Below are 24,986 nucleotides of genomic sequence, written 5' to 3' on the forward strand. Positions count from 1 at the left end.
ATTGGGGGAGCTATTCGACACCAATCTGGAGATAGATTTTATTGCCATAACGTAAAAGGCATTGTACACTTTCAAATATTTTTGGTTGTTTTAACTAGGCATTCATTTAGTTATATTCCCTATGTCATCTGATTGTGTAATGATGGGCTCACATGTTGTGACCGCAGTTTGTAGTTTCAAGGCCGATTGATTCTGCTATGTCTATGTATTCATTCACCTTGCTTGTCCCTATATGCTAAAGGGAGAGACAACGTCTTATTCTGGGTCGCACAGCATCCAATTCATGCCTCACCATTTCCTCTGTGTTGCATCAAAATTGTGGGAGCGCTAATGTGATGAAAGCGCTGCACCTATTTTATTTTCTATGTCGTTTGAAAGGTTTATGGTTTCCTTTACTGTGCACAGCTGCTTTTATATTTTTATATTTTAGCCGAGTTCTCTTATCTTTTTATGATGAAATTGTGATCTCGCTGTTATTTGCTTTGCCTGTCTGTGTTTGTGTAAAATCTAATTGCTGTCTAGCTCTCACCTGCAGATCACTAGACTGACAAACCAGGAGACTGTGGGATATATAGTTTCCTCACAGGAACTATTGCAATACGAAAATTTGGATTCATCCGAAACTCCAAATAACAAAAAATTAGTCCGAATTTCGATATGGAATGAAATTAACCATACATGTCTATTATCCAGTGCTGTTGTGGATGTCCAAGGCAAAAGACACCAGCAAATTGTAGCTGCCTAGGTACACATCGAGCAAAAAATGGAAACTGAAGCACCACACCACTGCCAAGAGGTCCAGACACAACTTTTTTACAGTAAAAGTCAGGGGAACAATCCAAATAGGCAGCCAATAGGTGTTTCAAGGGTCCAAGCAAACCCCCTTCATCAGAGCTAGAAAGAAAAAAAAAAACATTAAAAAAGGACAACTCCATATCAATCTGTTATCAATGCAATATCCTCCTCTGGGTCATATTTAAAACCAAATACCTAATAGGTACGCATTGAAGTCAGCTCCAAGAGCATCTCCAGCTATAAATTTGCACAGCAAACAAGCCGAGAGGTCATAGTTGCCACATATCTCTGCTACAGGGTTACAAGCAGGGGCGGACTGACAACTCAAGGGGCCCCCGGGCAATAGGGAGATCATGGGGCCCCTGTGTCCTTGCCCAAACTCAAAAAAGCCTATGAAAAAAGGTACCAGGGGCCCTGGGGCAGTGCCCGAGTTTCCAAATGGTCAGTCTGCTCCTGGTAACAAGTATCACATAACACTAACATCAGGCACCATCAGATGCCCAATCAGGGGCTGACTGACAACCCATGGGGCCCCCGGGCAATAGGGGAACATGGGGCCCCTGTGTCCTTGCCCACACTCAAAGCTCACCCAAAAAAGCCTATAAAAAGTACCAGAGGAATTTCATGGGGCCCCCTACTGACCCTGGGCCCTCGGGCAGTGCCCAAGTGCTCGAATGGTCAGTCCACCCCTGTGCCCAATGTTAACTTTATCAGCCAATAGTCTCTGCTGTGCTCCCCATTGATATTGGTTTCACTTTGCTACTAAGGCCTTGACTTTTTAACTTCAGGGTTGTCCCCGGAACTAAGCTTCTCCTACTGATGTCCCCCTGTCCACTGAACTGCTTAGTGACCATTAGCAGTAATGGACCATGTAGGCTGGGGTGCTGGATTAGCCTTGAAGCCCAAACACTTACAGGTGTATTTATTCATAATTCACATAGCTATTCATTCATCAAAATTGCATATAAATTAAGTCTGTGCGAATGAGGCAAAATCAAAAAATTTTCTCAGCAGATGTTATTCATTTAAAATACCACATTATGGCCAGAGGTGGAGCTGAGGAGCACACCTATTTCCTATAATACTCAGCACCAACTAGTGGCCATAATGCAGTATTTTCCCCATTCACAATGTTTTTTTCTTTCCAATAAATAACATTTGATCTGAGAACGTTTGATTTTGCACCATTCTCGCAGGATTATTTTTCATGCATTTTATAGTAGATGAGCAGTCATGCAAAAATAGGTAAGTGCGCACTTCTTTTTTAATGTAAGGTAGGCAGGATAGGTAGGAGGAAGTGGGGGAGGGGCTTTTTAAGAATAGACTTGGGCTTTTCTTTCACTTTATCTCAGCATAGCAATTATTGAGCAGTTTGTCGACACATGAATTAGTAAGGGGAAAGCTGTCTAAATTAAACAAAACCCCTTCATAGACGGTAGTCACCAGAAGAGGTGCCCCCACTGTGATAATCACTTTGTAACTATAATTTAAATTGTCTCGTTTGATAAGTGACCAGCCTACCCAGTTCCCAGCTCCACCATTTTGAGGGGGTCTTTTTATGCCCGTTAGATTTTTTTCACAGTACAAAATATGCAGAATAGAAGTGGGGCTATATTTGCCATGGCACAGGGCACAAGGACAGCATTCTATTAGACCATTTCCAATCTACATTAGGTTTTTGGACAATGATGGGCAATTCTAGCTAAACCAAACTGAACAGCTAAAGAGAGAGTGGGGGGTGGGGTTTCTTAGGGGACTCACAAGATTCTCTGTAGCTCAAGTGACAGCCTATCATTTTTATTTCTGGCTGATCCCAGAAGGGCATTTCAGTTTTGATGTTTTTTTAATATGATCGGTAGGACCAAAGATGGAAACTTTACAACATTGTGACATCACTGCGATGTGCCTGGGGTATCTTATCCAACTCCGACTGATGAGGCGAGACTCTGCAGTGGGTGCCAGCTAGAGCTGGGAACTCGGTTGTACAAAATCTCACCAGTCCTCCAGAGATGCAATGCAGCTGTTCAAAAAGAAACCATTAGGACTAAAGGTGATGAGAGAGTCATAAATCATTTTCTTGAGCCACAACTTTTCAGAATGCGTACTTTGGTGTATTCCTCAGAGTAAGAAGCTTCCAAGAGCTAATTGTTCTGAAAATCAACAACCCTATAGAAATGACACAATTGAGGCTTTTATTTCGGGACTATTCATTACCTGCTGCTTATCTAGGGTTTTTTTTTTAAGGCACAAGGCCCGTATGCAAGATCATAGGCTGTTCCTCAAGAAATTAAAAACATACTTCATCCACACTGGTTTTTGCAGTGCCACAACCAAATCCATAAATCTTTTGGATTTGGATGCAGCAGAGCTATGGGCATATACAAGTTGTAGTTCCATTGTGTCCCAGCCTAGCCTAGTGGTGAGGAACATGCCCTCCATGTGCACATTCATGTGGTTGGGGAGCAAGTGTACTCCTTAATTCATTCCTGCTTGGCACAGACTGCCCCCTTAGGCTGACTGAGGAGCTGTGGCTATGGGATCCTTCCCTGGCCACTATAAAAGACCACCAGTAGCCCGTTTCATACCTACCTCAGGCCTTACGGCAATAGACCCCAATTGCAGCCTCACCCAGCACAGGTTTTTCTTTCTAGAAGACATTTGCTTTTTGGAGGTTAGTAGAAGGAAGGGGCAATCCAACAACAGCCTTTTAGTTCTTTTACAGGAATGCAATTGATTTGCATATTTACATTCATCCCAAATGGCAAATTCACATTCCTTAGTTGCAAACAGATGTAGCATTAGAGCCAAATTTGAGGAACAGCCCTTTAGGGGTTTTGCCAAAGGGTTGGGAGTAGTCTCATTAGCCCAGCACCTCTCCTTCCTTGACTTTCTCTCTAAGGGGAAGCTCCCAGAAGGTAGAGCCTTGAAGATTACACTTCGCATGCCTTGGTCCTGGCACTGCTTCCCACGACCAACTCTGACCGGTGGTTTCCTGCCAGACTATTTATACCGCATCCTCTACCCAAGATGCCTCACACTGGCAGGGGCCAACCTGGCCCTTCCTTACCATCTGTGGTACACTCACTACTCTGTGGACCGCTAGTGGCTACCTAGGCCCTTACATTGCCTACTCTTCACAATAGGGTTCCCAATTCTAACTATAGAAACATCTAGTGGCCAATTGGTGGACTACACTGGGCACTCATGTGCCTCTACCCTACAGTTCCACCTGAACAAATGATGAACTCACACAGTGCAATGCAAAGATAGAATAAGGAAACACAAATTCCATATTATTATCAACTCATTCAATGCTTTACCTCCTCGCTTGCTGGATGGCAGCTACAGAGTGTTACCCAGTATCTGTAGTTCTACAACCATCCAATCACAGCACAAAGTTATTCATTTTACTGCCTTTTATTAGAGTACAGGTGATGCACTGGTGGAGCATTTCTGAAACCAATACCCTATTGTGTACGATAAGTGCACAGTGGTCCCCCTCACCCTTGGGCCCTATGTGCACTGGCTATACTGCACACATTAGGCATACACCAGTGTGCCTATCCCAGGATATCACTGAGGACTAGTGACCGATGGGCAGATCCTTCTGTCGGTTAAAGAAAAGACCTAAATAAAATTTGCAGTCATATCCCATCTTGAGCAAGGTCTGAAACCAACCTCTAGCGGAGTCTGGATGATGTCACTGGTCTCTATTGACGGATAGGTTGTTTTCTCATGAATATGGAAAGTCTTGTAGAGGTCACTGGTCTATAGTGATTGGATAGGCTGCGTTCTCATGATAATGAAGGGTTCCAGTGATGTCCTCTACCCTCTAACCCCTTGTGTACTGTTTGATGTTACTGTTCTGTTTCATGTATTGTCCCCCCCCATTGTACAGCGCTGAGCAAACCCTTTGGCGCTATATAAACACGATAAATAAATAAATAAATAATGTCACTGATCTCTAGTGATGGATAAGCGGTGTTCTCATAAATATGAAGGGTCCAGGGGCGGACTGACCATTCGAGCACTCGGGCACTGCCCCAGGGCCCAGGGTCAGTAGGGGGAGAGTGGGCAAGGACACAGGGGCCCCATGATCCCCTATTGCCCTGGGGCCCCAGGAGTTGTCAGTCCACCCCTGGAAGGGTCTCGGTAATGTCACTGGTCTTAAGTAATGGATAGGCTGTGTTCTCATGAACATGAAGGGTCTCGATGATGTCACTGGTCTCCAGTGATGGATAGGCTGTGTTCTCATGAACATGAAGGGTCTCGGTGATGTCACTGGTCTCCAGTGATGGATAGGCTGTGTTCTCATGAACATGAAGGGTCTCGGTGATGTCACTGGTCTCCAGTGATGGATAGGCTGTGTTCTCATGAACATGAAGGGTCTCGGTGATGTCACTGGTCTCCAGTGATGGATAGGCTGTGTTCTCATGAACATGAAGGGTCTCGGTGATGTCACTGGTCTCCAGTGATGGATAGGCTGTGTTCTTATGAACATGAAGGGTCTCTGTGATGTCACTGGTCTCCAGTGATGGATAGGCTGTGTTCTCATGAACATGAAGGGTCTCGGTGATGTCACTGGTCTCCAGTGATGGATAGGCTGTGTTCTCATGAACATGAAGGGTCTCGGTGATGTCACTGGTCTCCAGTGATGGATAGGCTGTGTTCTCATGAACATGAAGGGTCTCGGTGATGTCACTGGTCTCCAGTGATGGATAGGCTGTGTTCTCATGAACATGAAGGGTCTCGGTGGTGTCACTGGTCTCTAGTGATGGATAGGCTGTGTTCTCATGAATATGAAGGGTCTCGGTGGTGTCACTGGTCTCTAGTGATGGATAGGCTGTGTTCTCATGAATATGAAGGGTCTTGGTGGTGTCATGGGTTTTTAGTGAATGAATAGGCTGTGTTCTCATGAATATGAAGGGTCTTGGTGGTGTCATGGGGTTCTAGTGAATGAATAGGCTGTGTTCTCGTGAATATGAGGCGTCTCATATTCACGAGAACGGTGAATAAAGGTAATTTATTGAAGATCTCTCGTATACATGATATCCACATTGCTCTGTGTTTGAGGTATCAATTGAACTGACTCCTTCAGCAAATAATCAGATTAAAAAAAAAAAAAAAAAACTCACAACATAACTGAACTGAAATAAAAAAAAAAATTACCTTTCTGTGAGAAGCCTCTGATTGAAGCTTTTGAAGCTTCTCACACAAGCTTTTTTTTGCTTTCCAGCCAATCTATAAATTTGGCTTTACTAAGACCTATTAAACTTTCCTTTGTGGTAACAAAACTTCCAGTTCCAAACCAGCAAGCCGATTTACAAGAATAAAAGGCTTGTTTTAAGAGCACAGAGGAAATCCCAGCAGGCCCTAAATGATACAAAATGGTTGCATTCAAGCAAGTGCGGTTTTGACAATAGACGGTTTAAATGCCAAATCAATAGACACACATTTTATATAACATATTCCCAGCAATTCAACCTAAAAGCCGCTAGTGAATGAAGAAAAAAAAAAGCAAACTGGAGAGAGAAAAAAATAAAACAAAACATTTAGTTGCGAGCTGCTATGGCCGGTACATACATCAGATATGGTGGAAGCCCCTCGATACGTCTTTTAGCAGGTTGCGGTCAGGAGGAGAGTGGTCCTGGATTCCTACGCAGTTCTCCGGATGGCTTTCCGTTACTAAGTGGATCAGATGTACTTTCAGCTCTTAATCCCAATTTGATTACAGAGCAATTTAGACTTTGTTCTTCCACTCAGTGTGGGGGGGAAAACACTGAGCCAAACACATTACAAATTAACCATGAGCCCATTAAGAGCAGACAGGGAAAGGGCCCCGCGCCTTCCTCCAGGCCTCTCTTTTACGCTGATGCTCTTTAAAGAGCTGCCCGAGGACTGCGAAACTATTAACCCCATCGGGGAAAAATGTTACCACACACCTTCCATCCTCAAACCTTAACAATGACCAACCTCAACACGTTGATTAAACCAAGAAAGGGTTAAGGAAAGAATAAAGTGATCCTGTTAGCAACCTTACATGAATAACTTCCTGACATGTCGCCATATACAGTAATAGTATCGTTTTTCAGGAAAGCTCCACCTTCTAACATTTAAAAGCATACTTGGGCTCCAGTAAGTCATTGACTTTACCTAGGCTGAGATGAGGTCATCAGTCTGCTGCAGGAAGCATTTCCTCAGTCTCCCCTCCCCACGTGATCAGACTGCAACATGGTAATTTTGCAAATCGCAAGGTGAGAGGTGGCATCAGGGGCTGATCTGCATCAGATGTTTGTGAACACAGTCAGAAAATGTACAGGCACTTGGATTTGCTTGAATGGGTTTCTGAGCCAGAATCTCAGTCCAGGAAGTAAATGGTGACCCTGGACGATGCCTCAACAAAGATGGTGCTGTCCTTCTGGAGGGAAAAGCGGTTGAAGACATTGTCATTGGGAGAACAGTGTGAGAGGTAATACATAGCTGGATGTGTTGAGCTGACACATTGCTCAGCATGCTGCCTGAACATGAAAATTTATATCTGATGACAGGTCCACTTTAAGGTTTCAAATAAACGTAATATTCCTGTAATAGAGCAGATTTTGTAATAGGTATTTCCTGGTGTGTTTATATAGGATGAGATACATAGATCTGATAAATAGACACCTAGAGGATAGATAGATAGATAGATAGATAGATAGATAGATAGATAGATAGATAGATAGATAGATAGATAGATAGATACTGTAGATAATGGATAGATAGATAGATAAATAGATTGATCAATAGACACCTAGATGATAGGTAGATAGATACCTAGATGATAGATACCGTAGATAATGGATAGATAAATAGATCAATAGATCGTTCGATAAATAGACACCTAGATGATAGATAGATGATAGATAGATGATAGATACTGTAGATAATGGATACATAAATAGATCAATCGATCAATAGATATGACAGAAATAGACAGATAGATAGATAGATAGATAGATAGATAGATCAATAGACACCTAGATGATAGGTAGATACCTAGATGATAGATACTGTAGATAATGGATAGATAAATAGATCAATGGATCGATCGATAAATAGACACCTAGATGATAGATGATAGATACTGAGATAATGGATAGATAAATAGATCAATAGATCGATCGATAAATAGACACCTAGATGATAGATAGATGATAGATACTGTAGATAATGGATACATAAATAGATCAATCGATCAATAGATATGACAGAAATAGACAGATATATAGATAGATAGATCAATAGACACCTAGATGATAGGTAGATAGATACCTAGATGATAGATACTGTAGATAATGGATAGATCAATAGATCGATCGATAAATAGACACCTAGATGATAGATACTGTAGATAATGGATACATAAATAGATCAATCGATCAATAGATATGACAGAAATAAATAGACAGATATATAGATAGATATCTGGATGATAAATACTGTAGATAATGGATACATACAGTAAATAGATCAATCGATCGATAGATAGCTAGATAGACACCTAGATGATAGATAAATAGATAGATAGACAGATAGACAGATAGACAGATAGATAGATAGATGATAGACAGATAGACAGATAGATAGATAGATAGATAGATAGATAGATAGATAGATAGATAGATAGATAGATTGATATTGATAATCAAGGAAGGAATGAATGATAGATAGATAATAGATAGATAGATAGATAGATAGATAGATAATGGATGGATACCTAGATGATAGACAGACAGATTTCAGATTTCTTCACTCTGATATGACATCGTTCTATGAAGAATGAAGGAAATGGAACTAGAATAGTTCCTTCTAAATACTGAGTGACAGATGAATAGCTGTGATGACATCTCTGGGGTAATATGTGTGACACCCAACACTGGAAGTTTTTCCTTCTATTTTCTCTCTGTATCAGATTCGGAGGGGCCCATCTTCCCTGAGGGTGAGGTGTACAGAGACATTAAGCTGGGCTCCTGTAGTGCCGCAGGCTGTCCGAAGGAAATATTCAGCTGTCTGCCTCAGAAAGTTCCTTTGTACAATGGTAAAATTAAGGTGGAGGACCAGGGGCGGACTGACAACTCATGGGGGCCCCGGGCAATAGGGGATCATGGCGCCCCTATGTCCCTGCCCACACTCAAAAAAGCCTATATAAAAAAGGTACCGGGGGCATTTCATGGGGCCCCCTACTGACCCCGGGCCCTCAGGCAGTGCTCGAATGGTCAGTCCGACCCTGTGGAGGACCATTCTCTGTAAACCCTAGAGATGGTTGTGCGTGAAAATCCCAGTAGATCAGCAGTTTTTGAAATACTCAGAGCAGCCCGTCTGGCACCAACAACTATGCCACATTCAAAGTCACTTAAATCCCCTTTCTTCCCCATTCTGATGCTCAGTTTGAACTTCAGCAAGTTGTCTAGATGCCTAAATGCCCTGAGTTGCTGCCATGTGATTGGCTGATTAGCAATTAGTGTTGCCAAGCAATTGAACAGGTGGACCCAGGGGCGGAGTGACAACTCGGGCAATAGGGGATCATGGGGCCCCTGTGTCCTTGCCCAAACTCAAAAAATCCTATGAAAAAGGTACCAGGGGCATCTTATGGGGCCCCCTACTGACCCCAGGTTCTCGGGGAGTGCCAGCGTTTCCAAATGGTCAGTCCGCCCCTGGGTGGACCTAATAAAGAGTCCAGTGAGTGTAGATCCACTTTGTATGCAGCAAGTGCCTTTGCAAACCGAGATATCCAGTTGGAAAAGTAGCAGTGACAGCATCACTGTGCTGTACAAAGCCTGCGCAGACAGCAGAGCGGTGGGAGGAGGTCCAACAGGCTCCACCCACTACAAATGCAACAGGCTCCACCCACTGTCAGCAGAAAACTACAGGAGGGGGCAAAGACAAGACCAGTCACCCTGCACAAGGAGAAGGAGCAGCAGTGAGCGGTCTTCATGGGGGTGGGGGTTGTATTGGTCCCTAAATTGAACCTTCACCCTAAAGATCAGGTCATGCTGCCCTGCCTCCTCCCAGGTGATCTGGATAGTAACACACCTCCTCTACTAGAGCACCCTCACTCTGGATGAAGGAGCACAGGGTACAGCCTGTTACCAGCAGCATTCTCAGTCTGGGAAGAGGGGAATATGTTAGACACACTAGCAGATTTAGATACACTAACACATTGAAGCCAAACTCCAGCTCACACTGCAGCTACACAAACAGTTACAGCAACAGATATTTCTGTCTTTACGGATAAAGAATTTAGATAAATAAAGGCCAGGGGCGGACTGACAACTCATGGGGCCCCTGTGTCCTTGCCCAAACTCAAAAAAGCCTATGAAAAAGGTACCAGGGGCATCTCATGGGGCCCCCTACTGACCCTGGGCCCTCGGGCAGTGCCCAAGTTTCCAAATGGTCAGTCGGCCCCTGATAAAGGCTGATCATTGTACGCACCCTTGACATTAGTAAATGGTTTTTCTCTTCCCTCCAACTACTACAACTGCTACATCTGCAAGACAGCTTGTTCTGTTGAACAAAAAAAAACAGACTTGCTGGCCAGATCTCGAGGTACAAAATAAAGGAAAGAAAGCCTAAAAAAGAAAACTAATGCAAACATCACATCGACGAATTGGTAAGCTGCAATATTTATTTATTTCAGATACTTATATAGCGCCATCAATTTACGCAGCACTTTATATATATATTGTACATTCACATCAGTCCCTAACCCTCAAGGGGTGTACAATTTAAGGTCCCTAACCCTCAAGGGGGATACAATCTAAGGTCCCTAACCCTCAAGGGGGATACAATCTAAGGTCCCTAACCCTCAAGGGGGATACAATCTAAGGTCCCTAACCCTCAAGGGGCGTACAATCTAAGGTCCCTAACTCACATTCATACATACACATACTAGGGACAATTTAGACAGGAGCCAATTCACCTACCAGCATGTCTTTGGAGTGTGGGAGGAAACCGGAGACCCCGAGGAAACGCACGCAGGCACAGGGAGAACATGCAAACTCCAGGCAGGAGGTGCTGTGGCTGTGATTCAAACTAACAACCCTAGTGCTGGCAGGCGGAAGTGCTAACCATTTAGCCACTGACTGTGCAATATAATAAATGCCTGCTTTTGTGTTTAATACCGCTTTAAGTCAGCACAGCTTCACCCTAAGGGGTGTATGTATAAAGAAAACGGGGTGTATGTATAAAGAAAACGGGCACAGCTATTTGACCAGCAAAACTGTCTGGTGCAATGCCATGTTATGGCCACTAGATGGAGCTGCCAATCATAGGAAATAAATGCTGATCCTCAGCTCCACCTAGTGGCCATAATGCAGAATTTTCCCCTTAAAATAGCCCCCTGGCTGCCTGTCAACCTCCCTCTAAAAAGCGATCCATGGTGTGAATGAGCCTTTAGGCTAAGTGAGACTTCAAAGTGACAACAGACATTACTCTTTTCTACAGTGACAAGTCGGGAGCTCTTCCCACAGTACACCGCCTTCATTGTAAAGATTTTCCATTCCTGATCCTCTGCCAAAAATGTTACACATGTACAGATAATTGCCCGTTACAGACAGTTCTTATATGTCAGCTGGCAGGTCATATCAATAAAATGCTGCCGGTCACACAGGGACAAATATTTTTAGGACTCACTGGCTTGGCCAGATAAAAGGTTTTACAGCAGTGATTTCTTTTCAGATGCAATACTCTGCAGCAAGGGGCAGACTGACAACTCATGGGGCCCCCAGGCAATAGGGGATCATGGGGCCCCTTTGTCCTTGCCCAAACTCAAAAAAGCCTATGAAAAAGGTACCAGAGGCATCTCATGGGGGGCCCCTACTGATCCTGGGCCCTCGGGCAGTGCCCGAGTTTCCTTATGGTCAGTCCACCCCTGAACGTATTGTTATATGCCGTGCTAAGCAAAGGCATACATGTAGATGCAATGCTCTGCGATCTTTTTTTTAACTTATGTGTAATAATCTGCAGAGGCTTATTGTTGATTAAAAGTTAAGCAGTAGGTTACCTTTAGATTCAATGCACTGCAATAATTTTTTTTTTTTTAAGCTGTAATACTCTGCAGAGGCTTGTGGATGTGTACAAAGCAAGCAGTGGGTTACCTTTAGTCACAATGCTCTGCAGAGATTTTTCTTTAGACAAAGTGCTCTGCAATTTTTTTTTCTTTATCTGCAATATTATGCAGCAGCTTGTTATATACGATGCTAAGCCGCAGATTACATTTAGATGCAATGCTCTGCAGAACTTTTTCTTTAGATGCGATGCTCTACAGTGATTTCTCTTTAGACATAGTACTCTGCAGCGGCTTGTTGTTCTATGCCGAGTTAAGCAGAGGAATACTTCTGGATGCTACACTCTGCAATACTTTTTTAACTTCTATGTAATAGTCTGCAGCAACGTATTGTTGTATGCCGTGCTAAGCAAAGGAATACTTCTAGATGTAATGCTCTGCGATAATTTTTTTTAACTTACATGTAACAGCCTGCTGTGGTTTGCCATGACGTAAAACGTTAAGCAGTGTGCTACCTTTTAAGTCAATGCCCTGCGATGATATCACTTTAGATGTAATACTCTGCAGCAGCTTGCGGTTTATACAGTGCTAAACAGTAGCGGCCTTTTGGCTAAGATCAAGTGTAGTATCTGTTCTTATCAGTGTCCAGTGGGGGTGCTCCCGACCATTCTAGCTTTGCGGGGATGGTTGTTGTATAGTACCCTCACTGGTATGATGGGGGTCCGGAAGGCTGGACCGGAGGGACAGAAACCAGGGACGCCACGATACGCTCTGGGACCTTGGGAGTAATTCCTCTGGGAAAGCTGGAAAGACCCAGTACCTCCTGATTTGGACGGATCTACCTTGGTCTGGCCTGGGGCTGGGGACGCAAAAAGTCCGCAAATTCAGTGCCCCCTGGGGAAGACGCTCTCAGGGGTGTCACTAGTAACACTTGGGTGTGGGACCCCACGGTGTGAAGATGACACATGGCCACTGTTTTTCACTTCTTTTTGCACAGCGCCCTAAGGACCAGGCCTTTTGGCTAAGTCCAGGGCAATTTTTGCTACAGGCCTCAGGGCCTGGTCTGTGCACTATTAGGCACGGTACCACTTTTTTATTTTTTTATTTATTTATTTAACCACTCCCACGTTTTGTCACTTTTTCTGTTCTTATGTGTGTGTTTTTCACGGATGGAGGGTGTGGGTCCTCGGGCCTTACCTGAAGTCTAGGGGGAGGATGTGTGGCCCTACGGTTCCTTCCTCCCCTGTCCCTAGGAGGTTTTCTCCTCGGGAGAGCCCGCTGACCAAGTACTGGATGTCCGGCTTCGGCTGGGCATAAGGAACGGTGGTCCACCAGGCCTTTTGGCCAGGAGGACCAAATGGGAACCTTGTCCCTGTCAGGAGCTTCGTGCCCTGGGGGATCGGGTGAACGGTCCAACCCTTCCGGGGGTAGGACAAACACACCCCTAAGTGCACTTTTTCGTGTGGTGTTTTGCACTTGCACATTTTTTGTGAACACTTACGGGTTTTTCGTTGTAGTTTGCACGTTTGCGGAAAACAGTGCTAAACAGTAGCTTCTCTTCAGTGATTTTTCTTTAGATGTAATGCTCTGCAGAGATTTATCTTTATACAAAATGCTCTGAAATTACTTTTTTGTAGATGCGACACTACGCAGCAGCTTGTTATATACAATGCTAAGCCGTGGATTACCTTTAGACGCAATGCTCTGCAGAAGTTTCTTTAGACGCAATGCTCTGCAGCAGACTGCTTTAGATGCAATGTTATGCCAGCAGCACAGCCCAGTTTATCACAAAGCTAAAAATAAAGTTTGCACTGGAAAGGTGTAATCAGGCCCCGCCCACTCACCTTTCATTCCTCACTTTATCCTCCATTCTTATGCAACAGCAAGGGAAGCTGTGACTGGCCTGGGAGTGTCTCCCAATTTATGCAAATGAGGAAGAAGGCAGGGAGTCAGGTAACACTCAGAGCTCACAGGTGAGCAGACCAGTTGAATGGCTGCAGAGGCTGCCTGATCCTAAGATGTCTTGGTGTAAGCCAAGGAGACTGGTTGGGAGATGCCCGGTCCTCTTCCTATTGGCCTTGTGCTTTGACGTGCTGGGGGTTGCCCTCATCCTGACTGGTGTTTTTGCCAACCTGCAGCTGCAAGGTCGCAGTTTTGGGGAGTTCATCATCTACAGCGGTGGCATCCTGGTCTTCTTCAGCCTGCTGTGGTGGCTGTTTTGGTATTCCTTCAACCTGGAGGTCTCCATGGAGGACTTGTTGAAAGAAAACCTTGCATCGCCTAAGAAGAGCAACCTGAGGCAGCTGGCAAGGAAGTTCTCGGAGAGGCTCTCCAATAGGGGCAGGAGGACAATGGTAAAGGGCAGAGGTGGGTTACCTGTTGGGGTTTCCTCAACCCCAAATCCACCTGGTGGACCTGTACACCTCACCCCAACCATCCTCATTAATGGTGCATTCAGCGGCCCACTGGACACCCCCTCCCTGCAGCAGAAGAACCTGGAGCTCAGTACCATCAATAGCCTGTGTGGACAGCTGGAGGCGGCAGGTATCCAGGTGGTGGACAGGCTGGTGTGACCGTCTGGAGTAGAAGGTAAGGGGACCTTTGTCAAAGAACCAAATGTTGGTGTATTCCCATCATCCCATCAACTTAGGCCACACTGGTTGAGACTGGGTAACTGTGATAGACATCAGACAGCGGTTGGCCAAGGTGTTGTTGGGTGAAAACCTGATGTCTATGGTGGTAGATTCGGTAATGGTGGTGGTAGATGTGAGAGAGCAGTTGCCTGAGGTAATTTTGGATAAAAACCTGTTGTCTAAGGTGGCAGCCAGGTGCCCTTCTGGTTGGGAAATAAACCAAGGTGTTGAGAGCGGGTCACCATGATCCAGTTGGCTGTTTCAGCATTTGAAAGTTGTTTTGCACTTACTTGAACTTTGCATGCAAATCTTGAGCAATGGTGAGTTGTTTCCATGTCCTCCTTTTTTAATTCCCCCTTTTTTTTGGGACCCGCACACATTCATCCAGAGCACACATGAATGTGGGTGAATGTGTGCTCCCCACTGGGGAAATGTGCCCTGGGTCAATCACTGGGGAAATGTACCCAGGGTGAATGTGTGCTCCCCACTGGGGAAATGTACCCAGGGTGAATGTGTGCTCCCCACTGGGGAAATGTACCCAGGGTGAATGTGTGCTCCCCACTGGGGAAATGTACCCAGGGTGAATGTGGGGTCAATCACTGGGGAAATGTACCCAGGGTGAATGTGTGCTCCCCATTGGGGAAATGTGCCCCGGGTCGATCACTGGGGAAATGTACCCAGGGTGAATGTGTGCTCCCCGCTGGGGAAATGTGCCCCGGGTCGATCACTGGGGAAATGTACCCAGGGTGAATGTGTGCTCCCCGCTGGGGAAATGTGCCCCGGGTCGATCACTGGGGAAATGTACCCAGGGTGAATGTGTGCTCCCCGCTGGGGAAATGTGCCCAGGGTGAATGTGTGCTCCCCGCTGGGGAAATGTGCCCAGGGTGAATGTGTGCTCCCCGCTGGGGAAATATGCCCAGGGTGAATGTGTGCTCCCCGCTGGGGAAATGTGCCCCGGGTCGATCACTAGGGAAATGTACCCAGGGTGAATGTGCGCTCCCCGCTGGGGAAATGTACCCTGGTCGATCACTGGGGAAATGTACCCCGGGTCGATCACTGGGGAAATGTACCCCGGGTGAATGTCTGCTCCCCACAGGTCAAATGTACCCTGGGTGAATGTTGCAGGTTTTAAAAATACTGACAATGACTTTTTGTAATGACACTGGGGCTTCGTTTGTACAATGCAGGAGCAACAGAACGCACATCGCATTTTGAGTAGCCCATTCATTTCAAAGAGCTGCCCTACGTGTGGGAAACACCCAAAAGAAGTCTCTGATCCTTTTGCAAAACCGCATATTGCTGTGGCACCATGTGTCTTGTTTTTTTTTTCATCAGTTCAGTCACGTTTTTCCCAAGAAAAAAGTGGATCCGTTCAACCGTTTATCATCCATTCACATCCGCTTTTCGCGTTTTAGTTTGTTTTTTTTGTTTTTTTTAAATGGAAGAAAATAGGGTTTTCATCTGTTCACAAAAACGGATGTGGAAATTAACGAATGTAATCAGATGATCATCCGTTTACATCTGCTGGTCCATAGCAATACGTGGGTGTCCGTTTTTCATCCGTAAACAGACATACGGAACGCCTGCATGAACGAGGCCTTGGTGCGGGCAAAAAACGTGTTTATTAGCAGATGTGTGGGGGTGCCATTAAGAATTAATGGCATTGCCGTGAGTCTGCTAAAAAGAGGCTCGTTTCTGTGCGTTGGTGAAGAGCATGTTTTTGTGCTCCATGGGTCCAAAATGTGCACATATCATTTTTTGATTTTTTTTGGGGGAAGGATTTACATTTTACTTTAATATGTAAAATACAACAAATTTGCAATTTTTCACCCTTTTTTGTTTTGTTTTTTTGGTTTTTTAATCCTTGTTTATTTTTTCTTTTGTCTCCTTTTTTTTTTTTTTTTTTAATCCCTTTCTTTTCTTTTTGTTTGCATTGCAAAGAACCTTGTTTGGTGTGACTTGTCCCACCAACCTGCAATCACCCCTCCTCCGCTGCGGAATGTTGGGGGTTTCCTGTGACATTTGCACATGTTTAGCTCTGGAAGGACCAGAGAGCCAATTACCAGAATTGCCTTTTTACCTGCAGCTGGTCCTTCTATTCCTGTAATTTTTATAATTGTAAGGTTCCATACACACTGGGCATTTTAATACCGCTGGTAGTATTGACGGTCTAAAGTCGCGTTTAAAAATGCAAGTTTTTCTGCATTTTTTTTCTTTTTTTTTTTTTTTTTTCACACAAAAAATACAATTTCTGCTAAAAAAAAAAACTGTCGCTTTGCTGCGTTTTACCGGGTTATAGCATTTACAGCTATAAAACTCCTTTAGGCTACGTTCACACTAGCGTTGTGTGCTGGCGGCAGAGAGGCGTTTGGGAAGCGTTTTTACCGCTTCCCAAACGCCTCTGCCAATTCTGCACATTACAACAGATGGTGCTGTTCTAACGGGAGCGTTTGCGTCGCGGCAAAACGGATGCCTCTGGTCGAGTCAGGAGGCGTTGAAGCCTCCTATTCTAGTCTATGGTGCCGCTCCGCAAATGGCCGGCGTGTGCGGTTGCGGGGCGTTTGCAGAGCGGTAACACCATTCAAACTGCATTGTAGGCGTTTTTAACACCCGGCAACCTCCGCTAAACCACGCATGCGGTGTTTGCCGAGCGTTAAAAAACGCTCCGCAAATGCTGGACCAACGCTTGCCAAACGCTATAGGGGCGTTTGGCAAGCATTGGTAAAAGAGCCCAGTGTGAACGAGTCCTTCGAAACCCACCAGTTCTAGGGGTTTTTTTTTTTTTTTTTTTTGCAGCCAAAAAACGCTGATTAAAGCCTATGTGTGCATGGACAGATAGGATAACATGCTGGGGAGTTCAATGGCTGTAGAAAAAAATGCCAAAAGCCTAAAACAGCTCCTATGAAAATGTCCAGTGTGCATGGGGACTTAAGCTGCCGCAACTGGATTGGACAGGCTGCCACGAAAAACCTTTTTTGTGCGGAGCAGATAGACAACACTGTCATGGATGGATATAAGTCGTGCTTCTGGTGTCATGAGATATATATTATAATAATTTTTTTTTTTTTTTTTTTGATATCCATCAATTAGACAGGAAGGGCTCTTTCTCACAGTTATTGAAAAGAGGTGGCTTGGTCACGTTTTTAACACTTCCTGAATACCTATCAATACCACACAAAATTGTTACAGTGGGGAGCGGATGGAGGTGTTCACATTGCAACGTTAGCCTGGGTTTACACTGATGTGGTGCAGAATTTGCACTGGTTTCTGTGTGATTTCCACGCTGCATCACAATTGCACCTCATTCATGCGAAACGCTGCGGGTGTGTATGCTAAGTTTACACCCTGAAATCGGTTCGATGTGCAGAATCGGGTCGCATAGGTGTGAATACCCATACCAGGGGTGGACTGACCATTTGGAAACTCGGTCAGTAGGGGGCCCCATGAGATGCCCCTGGTACCTTCCTTTTTTTTTTTTTTTTTTTTTTTTTTTTTTTTTTTTTTTCTTCATAGGCTGCTTTGAGTTTGGGCAAGGACACAGGGGCCCCATGATCCCCTATTGCCTGGGGGCCCCATGACTTGTCAGTCCGCCCCTGACCCATACAATTAGATTTTGGTGAGGACAAAAAAAAGGGTCCCGCATTATTTTGGCGCAGATGCGGCGTGATCTGAGCCATACGGAATGAATGCACCGCACAGAAATCGCATTGATTTGCACAGGAATGCGGTGTGACTCGCATGCGATGTGCTGGGTATTGCAAAACATGGCCCGGTCGGGGGGGGGGGGGTAAATCCTCTGCGGGGCAAGTGGTTAGAGAAGTTTAGAGAAGGCAACACTGTCCCTGCCCCCCCCCCCCTAATTGTACTCCTGTGTTGTCACCCAGTCACATGGGTTTCTGATGGAGACTACAAGCAACTGTTTAAACATAGGCATGGCCCAGTGTTGTCACCATCAGGAAACCTGCACTGAGAAAAGCCATAAAAGCCATCACTGGAATGCATGTAGACCAGAAGTGGCTGCAAAGAGGATGCTGGAGATCAGCAGCACTGATGGAAAATGGGTTAAAAAAATGCCAACTGATTATAATGCAGAAAGGGATCTAATTGTCATCCAGTTAGGATTTACATCTACTTTTTTCAATAACTCCAAGGCTCTCGGTCAGCTTGCACTGGCAAACAAAAGTGAGTACATTGGCGCAGTCACAGTATGGAGTCTTCCTATGGAAATCCCTTGGAGGTCTCCGCAGGTTTCTCCCAGGTCAGGTCTGTCGCGTGCTAATGATAAACAAAAACTCCTGGATTATGAAATGCAACCAGAGTGACTGTGCCGAGGGATGAGTGACACGTATTGTTATCTGATCTGGTTTGTGCAGCTTCAGAGACGTCATACCGGCTGCTAGAATCCTTCTGAAAGAAAATATTGTGTACCAAACGCATCAAAACACACCGACCTCCCCACCCAGAACTATCAACCCACTCAGCTGGAATAGCGATCAGCAGAACATCGTTTCTTTATAGCCTCTCCTTGGCTAAATGTACCCCGAGTGAATGTGTACCCCCCCTTCCGGGCAAGCGTACCGTGGGTGAATGTGTACCCCCCCCCCCTTCCGGGCGAGCGTTCCGTGGGTGAATGTGTACCCCCCCCCTTCCGGGCGAGCGTTCCGTGGGTGAATGTGTACCCCCCCCTTCCGGGCGAGCGTTCCGTGAGTGAATGTGTACCCCCCCTTCCGGGCAAGCGTACCGTGGGTGAATGTGTACCCCCCCCCCCCTTCCGGGCGAGCGTTCCGTCGGTGAATGTGTACCCCCCCCCTTCCGGGCGAGCGTTCCGTGGGTGAATGTGTACCCCCCCCCCCTTCCGGGCGAGCGTTCCGTGAGTGAATGTGTACCCCCCCTTCCGGGCAAGCGTACCGTGGGTGAATGTGTACCCCCCCCCCTTCCGGGCGAGCGTTCCGTGGGTGAATGTGTACCCCCCCCTTCCGGGCGAGCGTTCCGTGGGTGAATGTGTACCCCCCCCCCTTCCGGGCGAGCGTACCGTGGGTGAATGTGTACCCCCCCCTTCCGGGCGAGCGTACCGTGGGTGAATGTGTACCCCCCCCTTCCGGGCGAGCGTACCGTGGGTGAATGTGTACCCCCCCCCCTTCCGGGCGAGCGTACCGTGGGTGAATGTGTACCCCCCCCCTTCCGGGCGAGCGTACCGTGGGTGAATGTGTACCCCCCCCCCTTCCGGGCGAGCGTACCGTGGGTGAATGTGTACCCCCCCCCTTCCGGGTGAGCGTACCGTGGGTGAATGTGTACCCCCCCCCTTCCGGGCGAGCGTACCGTGGGTGAATGTGTACCCCCCCCCTTCCGGGCGAGCGTACCGTGGGTGAATGTGTAACCCCCCCCTTCCGGGCGAGCGTACCGTGGGTGAATGTGTACCCCCCCCCCTTCCGGGCGAGCGTACCGTGGGTGAATGTGTACCCCCCCCCCTTCCGGGCGAGCGTACCGTGGGTGAATGTGTACACCCCCCCCTTCCGGGCGAGCGTACCGTGGGTGAATGTGTACCCCCCCCCCTTCCGGGCGAGCGTACCGTGGGTGAATGTGTACCCCCCCCCCCTTCCGGGCGAGCGTACCCCGGGTGAATGTGTACCCCCCCCCCTTCCGGGCGAGCGTACTCTGGGTAAATGTGCACCCCCTGGGTGAATATGCGCTCCCTCAGGACAAATGTACCCCACTGAGGCAACTGTATCCTGGGTGAATGTGTGCCCCCTTTGGGCAAATGTGTCCTGGGTGAATGTGTGCCCAACACCCCCCCCCCCCGGGTGAATGTGTACCCCCCCCCTTCCGGGCGAGCGTACCTTGGGTGAATGTGTACCCCCCCCCCTTCCGGGCGAGCGTACCCCGGGTGAATGTGTACCCCCCCCCCTTCCGGGCGAGCGTACCCCCCCCCTTCCGGGCGAGCGTACCCCGGGTGAATGTGTACCCCCCCCTTCCGGGCGAGCGTACCCCGGGTGAATGTGTACCCCCCCCCTTCCGGGCGAGCGTACCCCGGGTGAATGTGCACCCCCTGGGTGAATATGCGCTCCCTCAGGACAAATGTACCCCACTGAGGCAACTGTATCCTGGGTGAATGTGTGCCCCCTTTGGGCAAATGTGTCCTGGGTGAATGTGTGCCCAACACCCCCCCCCCCCCCCGGGTGAATGTGTACCCCGGGTGAATGTGTGCTCCCTCTGGGCAAATGTACCCCGGGTGAATGTGTGCTCCCTCTGGGCAAATGTACCCCGGGTGAAAGTGTGCTCCCAACGGACAAGCGTACCCTGGGTGAATGTGTAACCCCCCTTCCCTTCTGGAAAAGCATACCCTGGATGAATGTGTGCTCCCTCTGGACAAATGTACCCCCCTAGGGCAGCTGTATTCTGGGTGAATGCGTGCCCCCTTTGGGCAAATGTATCCCAGATGAATGTGTGCTCCCTCTGGACATATGTACCCCTGGTGATCGTGTGCCCCCCTCTGGGCAAACGTACCCTGGGTGAATGTGTGAATGCGCCCCCTCTGGGTGAATTTATGCTGTCATAAGAAACCTGCCCTGAGGTATAGAAATGGACAGAGTGCAAGTATAGGACGGGTGATTGCTCTCTATCCAGTAGTTCAATGTAATTGCAGAGAATGATAAAGGGTGTGTGTGTGGGGGGGGGGGGGGGTGCAGTATAGAGGTATATAAGGGTCTGTGATCCACTTCCTCCCCTTCCTCAATATTTCCACTATGGACCCATTGCATACAGGCCAACTGTCCTGGATTTGCTGGGACAGTCCCACCTCTTGACCCGCTCTGTCCAGGGCCATGTCCCGGGATCACAGCATCCACCTTTTCTGAGCTATTGCGCATGTGTGATAACTGAAAAAGGCATTGATGGTGAGAATCGGGGCTCCAAGTGGGATGTCCGGGGGTATTTAGAAGCAAAGGACTGGGCTGGACTAACCCCTGATTTGGGATAAATTGCCAACCAATTTTTTTTTTTTCTTTTTTTGCCCGCAACGCACCCTTTGCAAAATCGCACTGCCCATGCAGTATATAAATTGCAGCCGTGTGCTTGTAACCCCTTTCTGCTGCTGCCCCTGCTGTAATGCCAGGAGGCGGAGGAGGGCATTCTGATCGTGTGACCACTGTGATTGGCTATCACAGCAGTCACATGATTGAAAGCTACATTATTTATTTCAGGTACTTATATATCGCCGTCAATGTACGCAGCGCTTTACATATATATTGTACATTCACATCAGTCCCTAACCCTCAAGGGGCGTACAATCTAAGGTCCCTAACTCACATTCATACATACACATACTAGGGACAATTTAGACAGAAGCCAATGTCTTTGGCGTGTGGGAGGAAACCGGAGTACCTGGAGGAAACCCACGCAGACACAGGGAGAACATGCAAACTCCAGGCAGGTGGTGCCGTGGTTGGGATTCGAACCAACGACCCGAGTACTGCCAGGCGGAAGTGCTAACCATTTAGCCACTGTGCTGCCCATTGGGAGTGTTCCATGGCCGTTTAGTTACTGTCCTGAAATGCGCCCTGGGGCCCGCACGCCATTTGCATCTTTTTCCCTTTACGGTACGGTGTACATTTTGGCATTTCATATCGTATCCAATGAACATCCTGCAATTAGAACGGCCGGCCTGATAGGCCGTGAAATGAGTCTTAACAGGTAACCTGACAATCTCGCTCCATGATCCCTACTGGCAGGGGCGGACTGACAACTCATGGGGCCCCCGGGCAATAGGGGATCATGGGGCCCCTGTGTCCTTGCCCAAACTCAAAAAAACCTATGAAAAAGGTACCAGGGGCATCTCATGGGGCCCTCTACTGACCCTGGGCCCTTGGACAGTGCCCGAGTTTCCAAATGGTCAGTCCGCCCCTGCCTACTGACCATCCCGGAGGCTGATGGCATTTCTGGTCCATAATTAGCAATCCGTGTGAGTCTGAAGAATCCATTTGCTGCCATAGGGAATGTTTTACAGCCCATTAGTTTAAAGAGCTTTGCTACTTCAATATATTATTTAAAGCTGAAGTTTAATCTACTTATACTTTGCCTTTTCCTGATTCCCTCCCTTCCCTTTCAACTTGCTAATGTTATTTTTAAATACACCTTTTCTGTTTTACACACCTTATTTTTAGACTCAAGGTTGTCATCACTGGGTCCCTGTGCTTCTCTATGCATTGCAGACAGATCATGACTGGTGGGAGGGATCAGCAGGGTGCTGTGTATAGCATCCTGAAAATGCCACAGTACCATGTACTCCTCTCAAGAACCCTTGGCCCTGATGCAGGCAGTGGGAGGAGTTATGAAAATATTAAAATGCGTGGATGATAATCTAGGAGAGATTTTTATGCAGCACAAGGTGCATACAATTTGTTTTTTATTTGTATTTTTCAATAAAATTTAAAAAGTAAACCGTACAATACATTGTAACAATACATCTCGCGGCCCCTACACAACACCTACCAGCAGGGGTGGACTGACCATTCGAACACTCGGGCACTGCCTGGGGTCAGTTAGGGGGCCCCATGAAATGCCCCGGTACCTTAATTTTTTTATTTATTTTTTTTTTTATAGGCTTTTTTGGACGTGCTTTGAGTGAGGGCAAAGACCCAGTGGCCCCATGATCCCCTATTGCCCAGGGGCCCCATGAGTTGTCAGTCCGCCCCTGCCTACCAGCACGCATGCATTCTAAAAGGCATAATGTTCATTGGCTGGTGTGAACGGACCCTTAGGGGCTGATTTACTAATACTGGTGAATGGCAGCCAATCCGCTTCTAACGTCAGCTTGTTCATATAAGCTTTGGCAATAAAACCTGGAAGCTGATTGGTTTCTATGCAGAGCTGCATCAGATTTTGCACACCCCAGTTTTAGTAAATAAACCCCTTAATGTTGTCTAATTCTAATCTTTAAAAAATCTGAAGCTTTCATTGAAATAACCCCTGGTGATCCTGCCATGAAGATCCTTCAGGCACTTCCTGTTATAGGGTGACACCGCTCTCTCCTCGTTTCCTAAATGTGCTCCTGTGTTGTCACCCTGTCGTACGGGCTTCTGATCGAGCCAACAAGTGGGTGTTTCAACATGCGTTACTCAGGCATGGTCCACTGTTGTCACCAGCTCCCTGAGGAATGCCACGTAGGCATCACTGCAGTGCTTGCAGGCAGGAAGGGGCTGCAAAGAGGGTGCAGTGGATCTGGTAGCACAAAGATGTAACAAAGTATGTAGGAGAAAAAAGTGAAAAAACTGAATTTTATTTTAAAAAAAGAAACAAAAGGCATATCAACCCCATTGTGTGTAATGGCTTGTTTTGGGTGCAGAATATTGCTTAATATTACGTGTTCTATGTGTTTTTTTTTTTCTTTTCTTTTCTTTTCTTCTTTTTTCCTTTTTTCTTTTTTCCTTTTTTCTTCCCTTTTTTTTCTTTTTTTTTTCTTTTTCTTTTTTTTTTCCATAACCTAAAATATTAATTAAGCGCACCGTGTTCTTTTCTAGGTCTACAGGACCTCTAATACACCTTTCACTCTTCTTGGATCTCAGGATATAGAAGACGGGACCCTAGATGGAAAGAACATTTTTACTTTCCCACCGTGTTGGATTCTGAGAGACCGCCCTACCTCAGCTGAGGCTCCGCCCCCACCAGGTGGAACGACAGCCAGACTTTCAATTTTTTTTTTTTTATACTATGTACAGACACTATTTATACGTATCTATGCACAGGATATCCCATTTTATATACAAAGTAGTATCAAGGTTTCATTTTTGCCCTTGTTTTTTGCGTTTTTATTTTTTGTTTTTCTGCCCTGTTTTTGGTGTTGTATTTTAAATCTAGAGAAGGAAACTGGAAGGAGTTCTGGGGGACAAAAAAATATCTATAGAAGAGGAATCTTATATCTGATATCTATAGAAGAGGAATCTTATATCTGATATCTATAGAAGAGGAATCTTATATCTGATATCTATAGAAGAGGAATTGACTCTATTTTGGGACCAGTTTTGTCTGGGATTTTACTTACGTTGCAGAAGGGAAAAGTTACTTTTTTTTTTTTCCTGTGTTTTTAAACTCAGAAAAGAAGAGGACTTTTCCATTCTCTCAGGATTTTCCTTCCTCACACTCTCACATTGTAATAAATGTTGATTTACTATACGTTGTAGCCTTGTAGTATATTACAACCAGGGGGGGGGGGTCGCTCTAATTACTAGTCTAAAGGCCAAAATGTTTTTTTAAGTTTTATGTTTAAACTGGTTTATTCGGTTTTCAACAGAACAGGGAATAGCTGCAAGAGTACATGTCAAGTGCCACGAAGTATACAGACTTTGTGAGGGACTGCGGCGGGCATTCTGTCATGGGGGGGAACTGACTTGCTGTACTAATGGCACTGGGCAGGAAGGGGTTAACAAGGGGCAATCAAAGGGTTAACAGTGTGCTGTTTCACTAAGTGCTGTGTCTGTGTGCTTCACTGTAAGCACACTGCTTTGCATGGCTGTGCTGTC

At 46.4% G+C, this 24,986-nt stretch overlaps 1 protein-coding gene across 1 annotated transcript; it reads left to right on the forward strand.

Annotated features, from left to right (window-relative positions):
- The first annotated feature begins 13,785 nt into the window (after positions 1 to 13,785).
- Positions 13,786 to 24,639, forward strand: TMEM238L (transmembrane protein 238 like). Its single transcript, XM_089663847.1, has 2 exons — positions 13,786 to 14,428; positions 23,988 to 24,639. The coding sequence occupies exon 1, from the start codon at positions 13,858 to 13,860 to the stop codon at positions 14,410 to 14,412; it is 555 nt and encodes a 184-aa protein (XP_089519973.1). The 5' UTR covers positions 13,786 to 13,857; the 3' UTR covers positions 14,413 to 14,428; positions 23,988 to 24,639.
- Positions 24,640 to 24,986: the final 347 nt, after the last annotated feature.

Source organism: Staurois parvus, unplaced genomic scaffold, assembly GCF_062004578.1.
Source record: "Staurois parvus isolate SC_StPar_1 unplaced genomic scaffold, SC_StPar_1.0 ptg001787l, whole genome shotgun sequence".
Classification (NCBI taxonomy): domain Eukaryota; kingdom Metazoa; phylum Chordata; class Amphibia; order Anura; family Ranidae; genus Staurois; species Staurois parvus.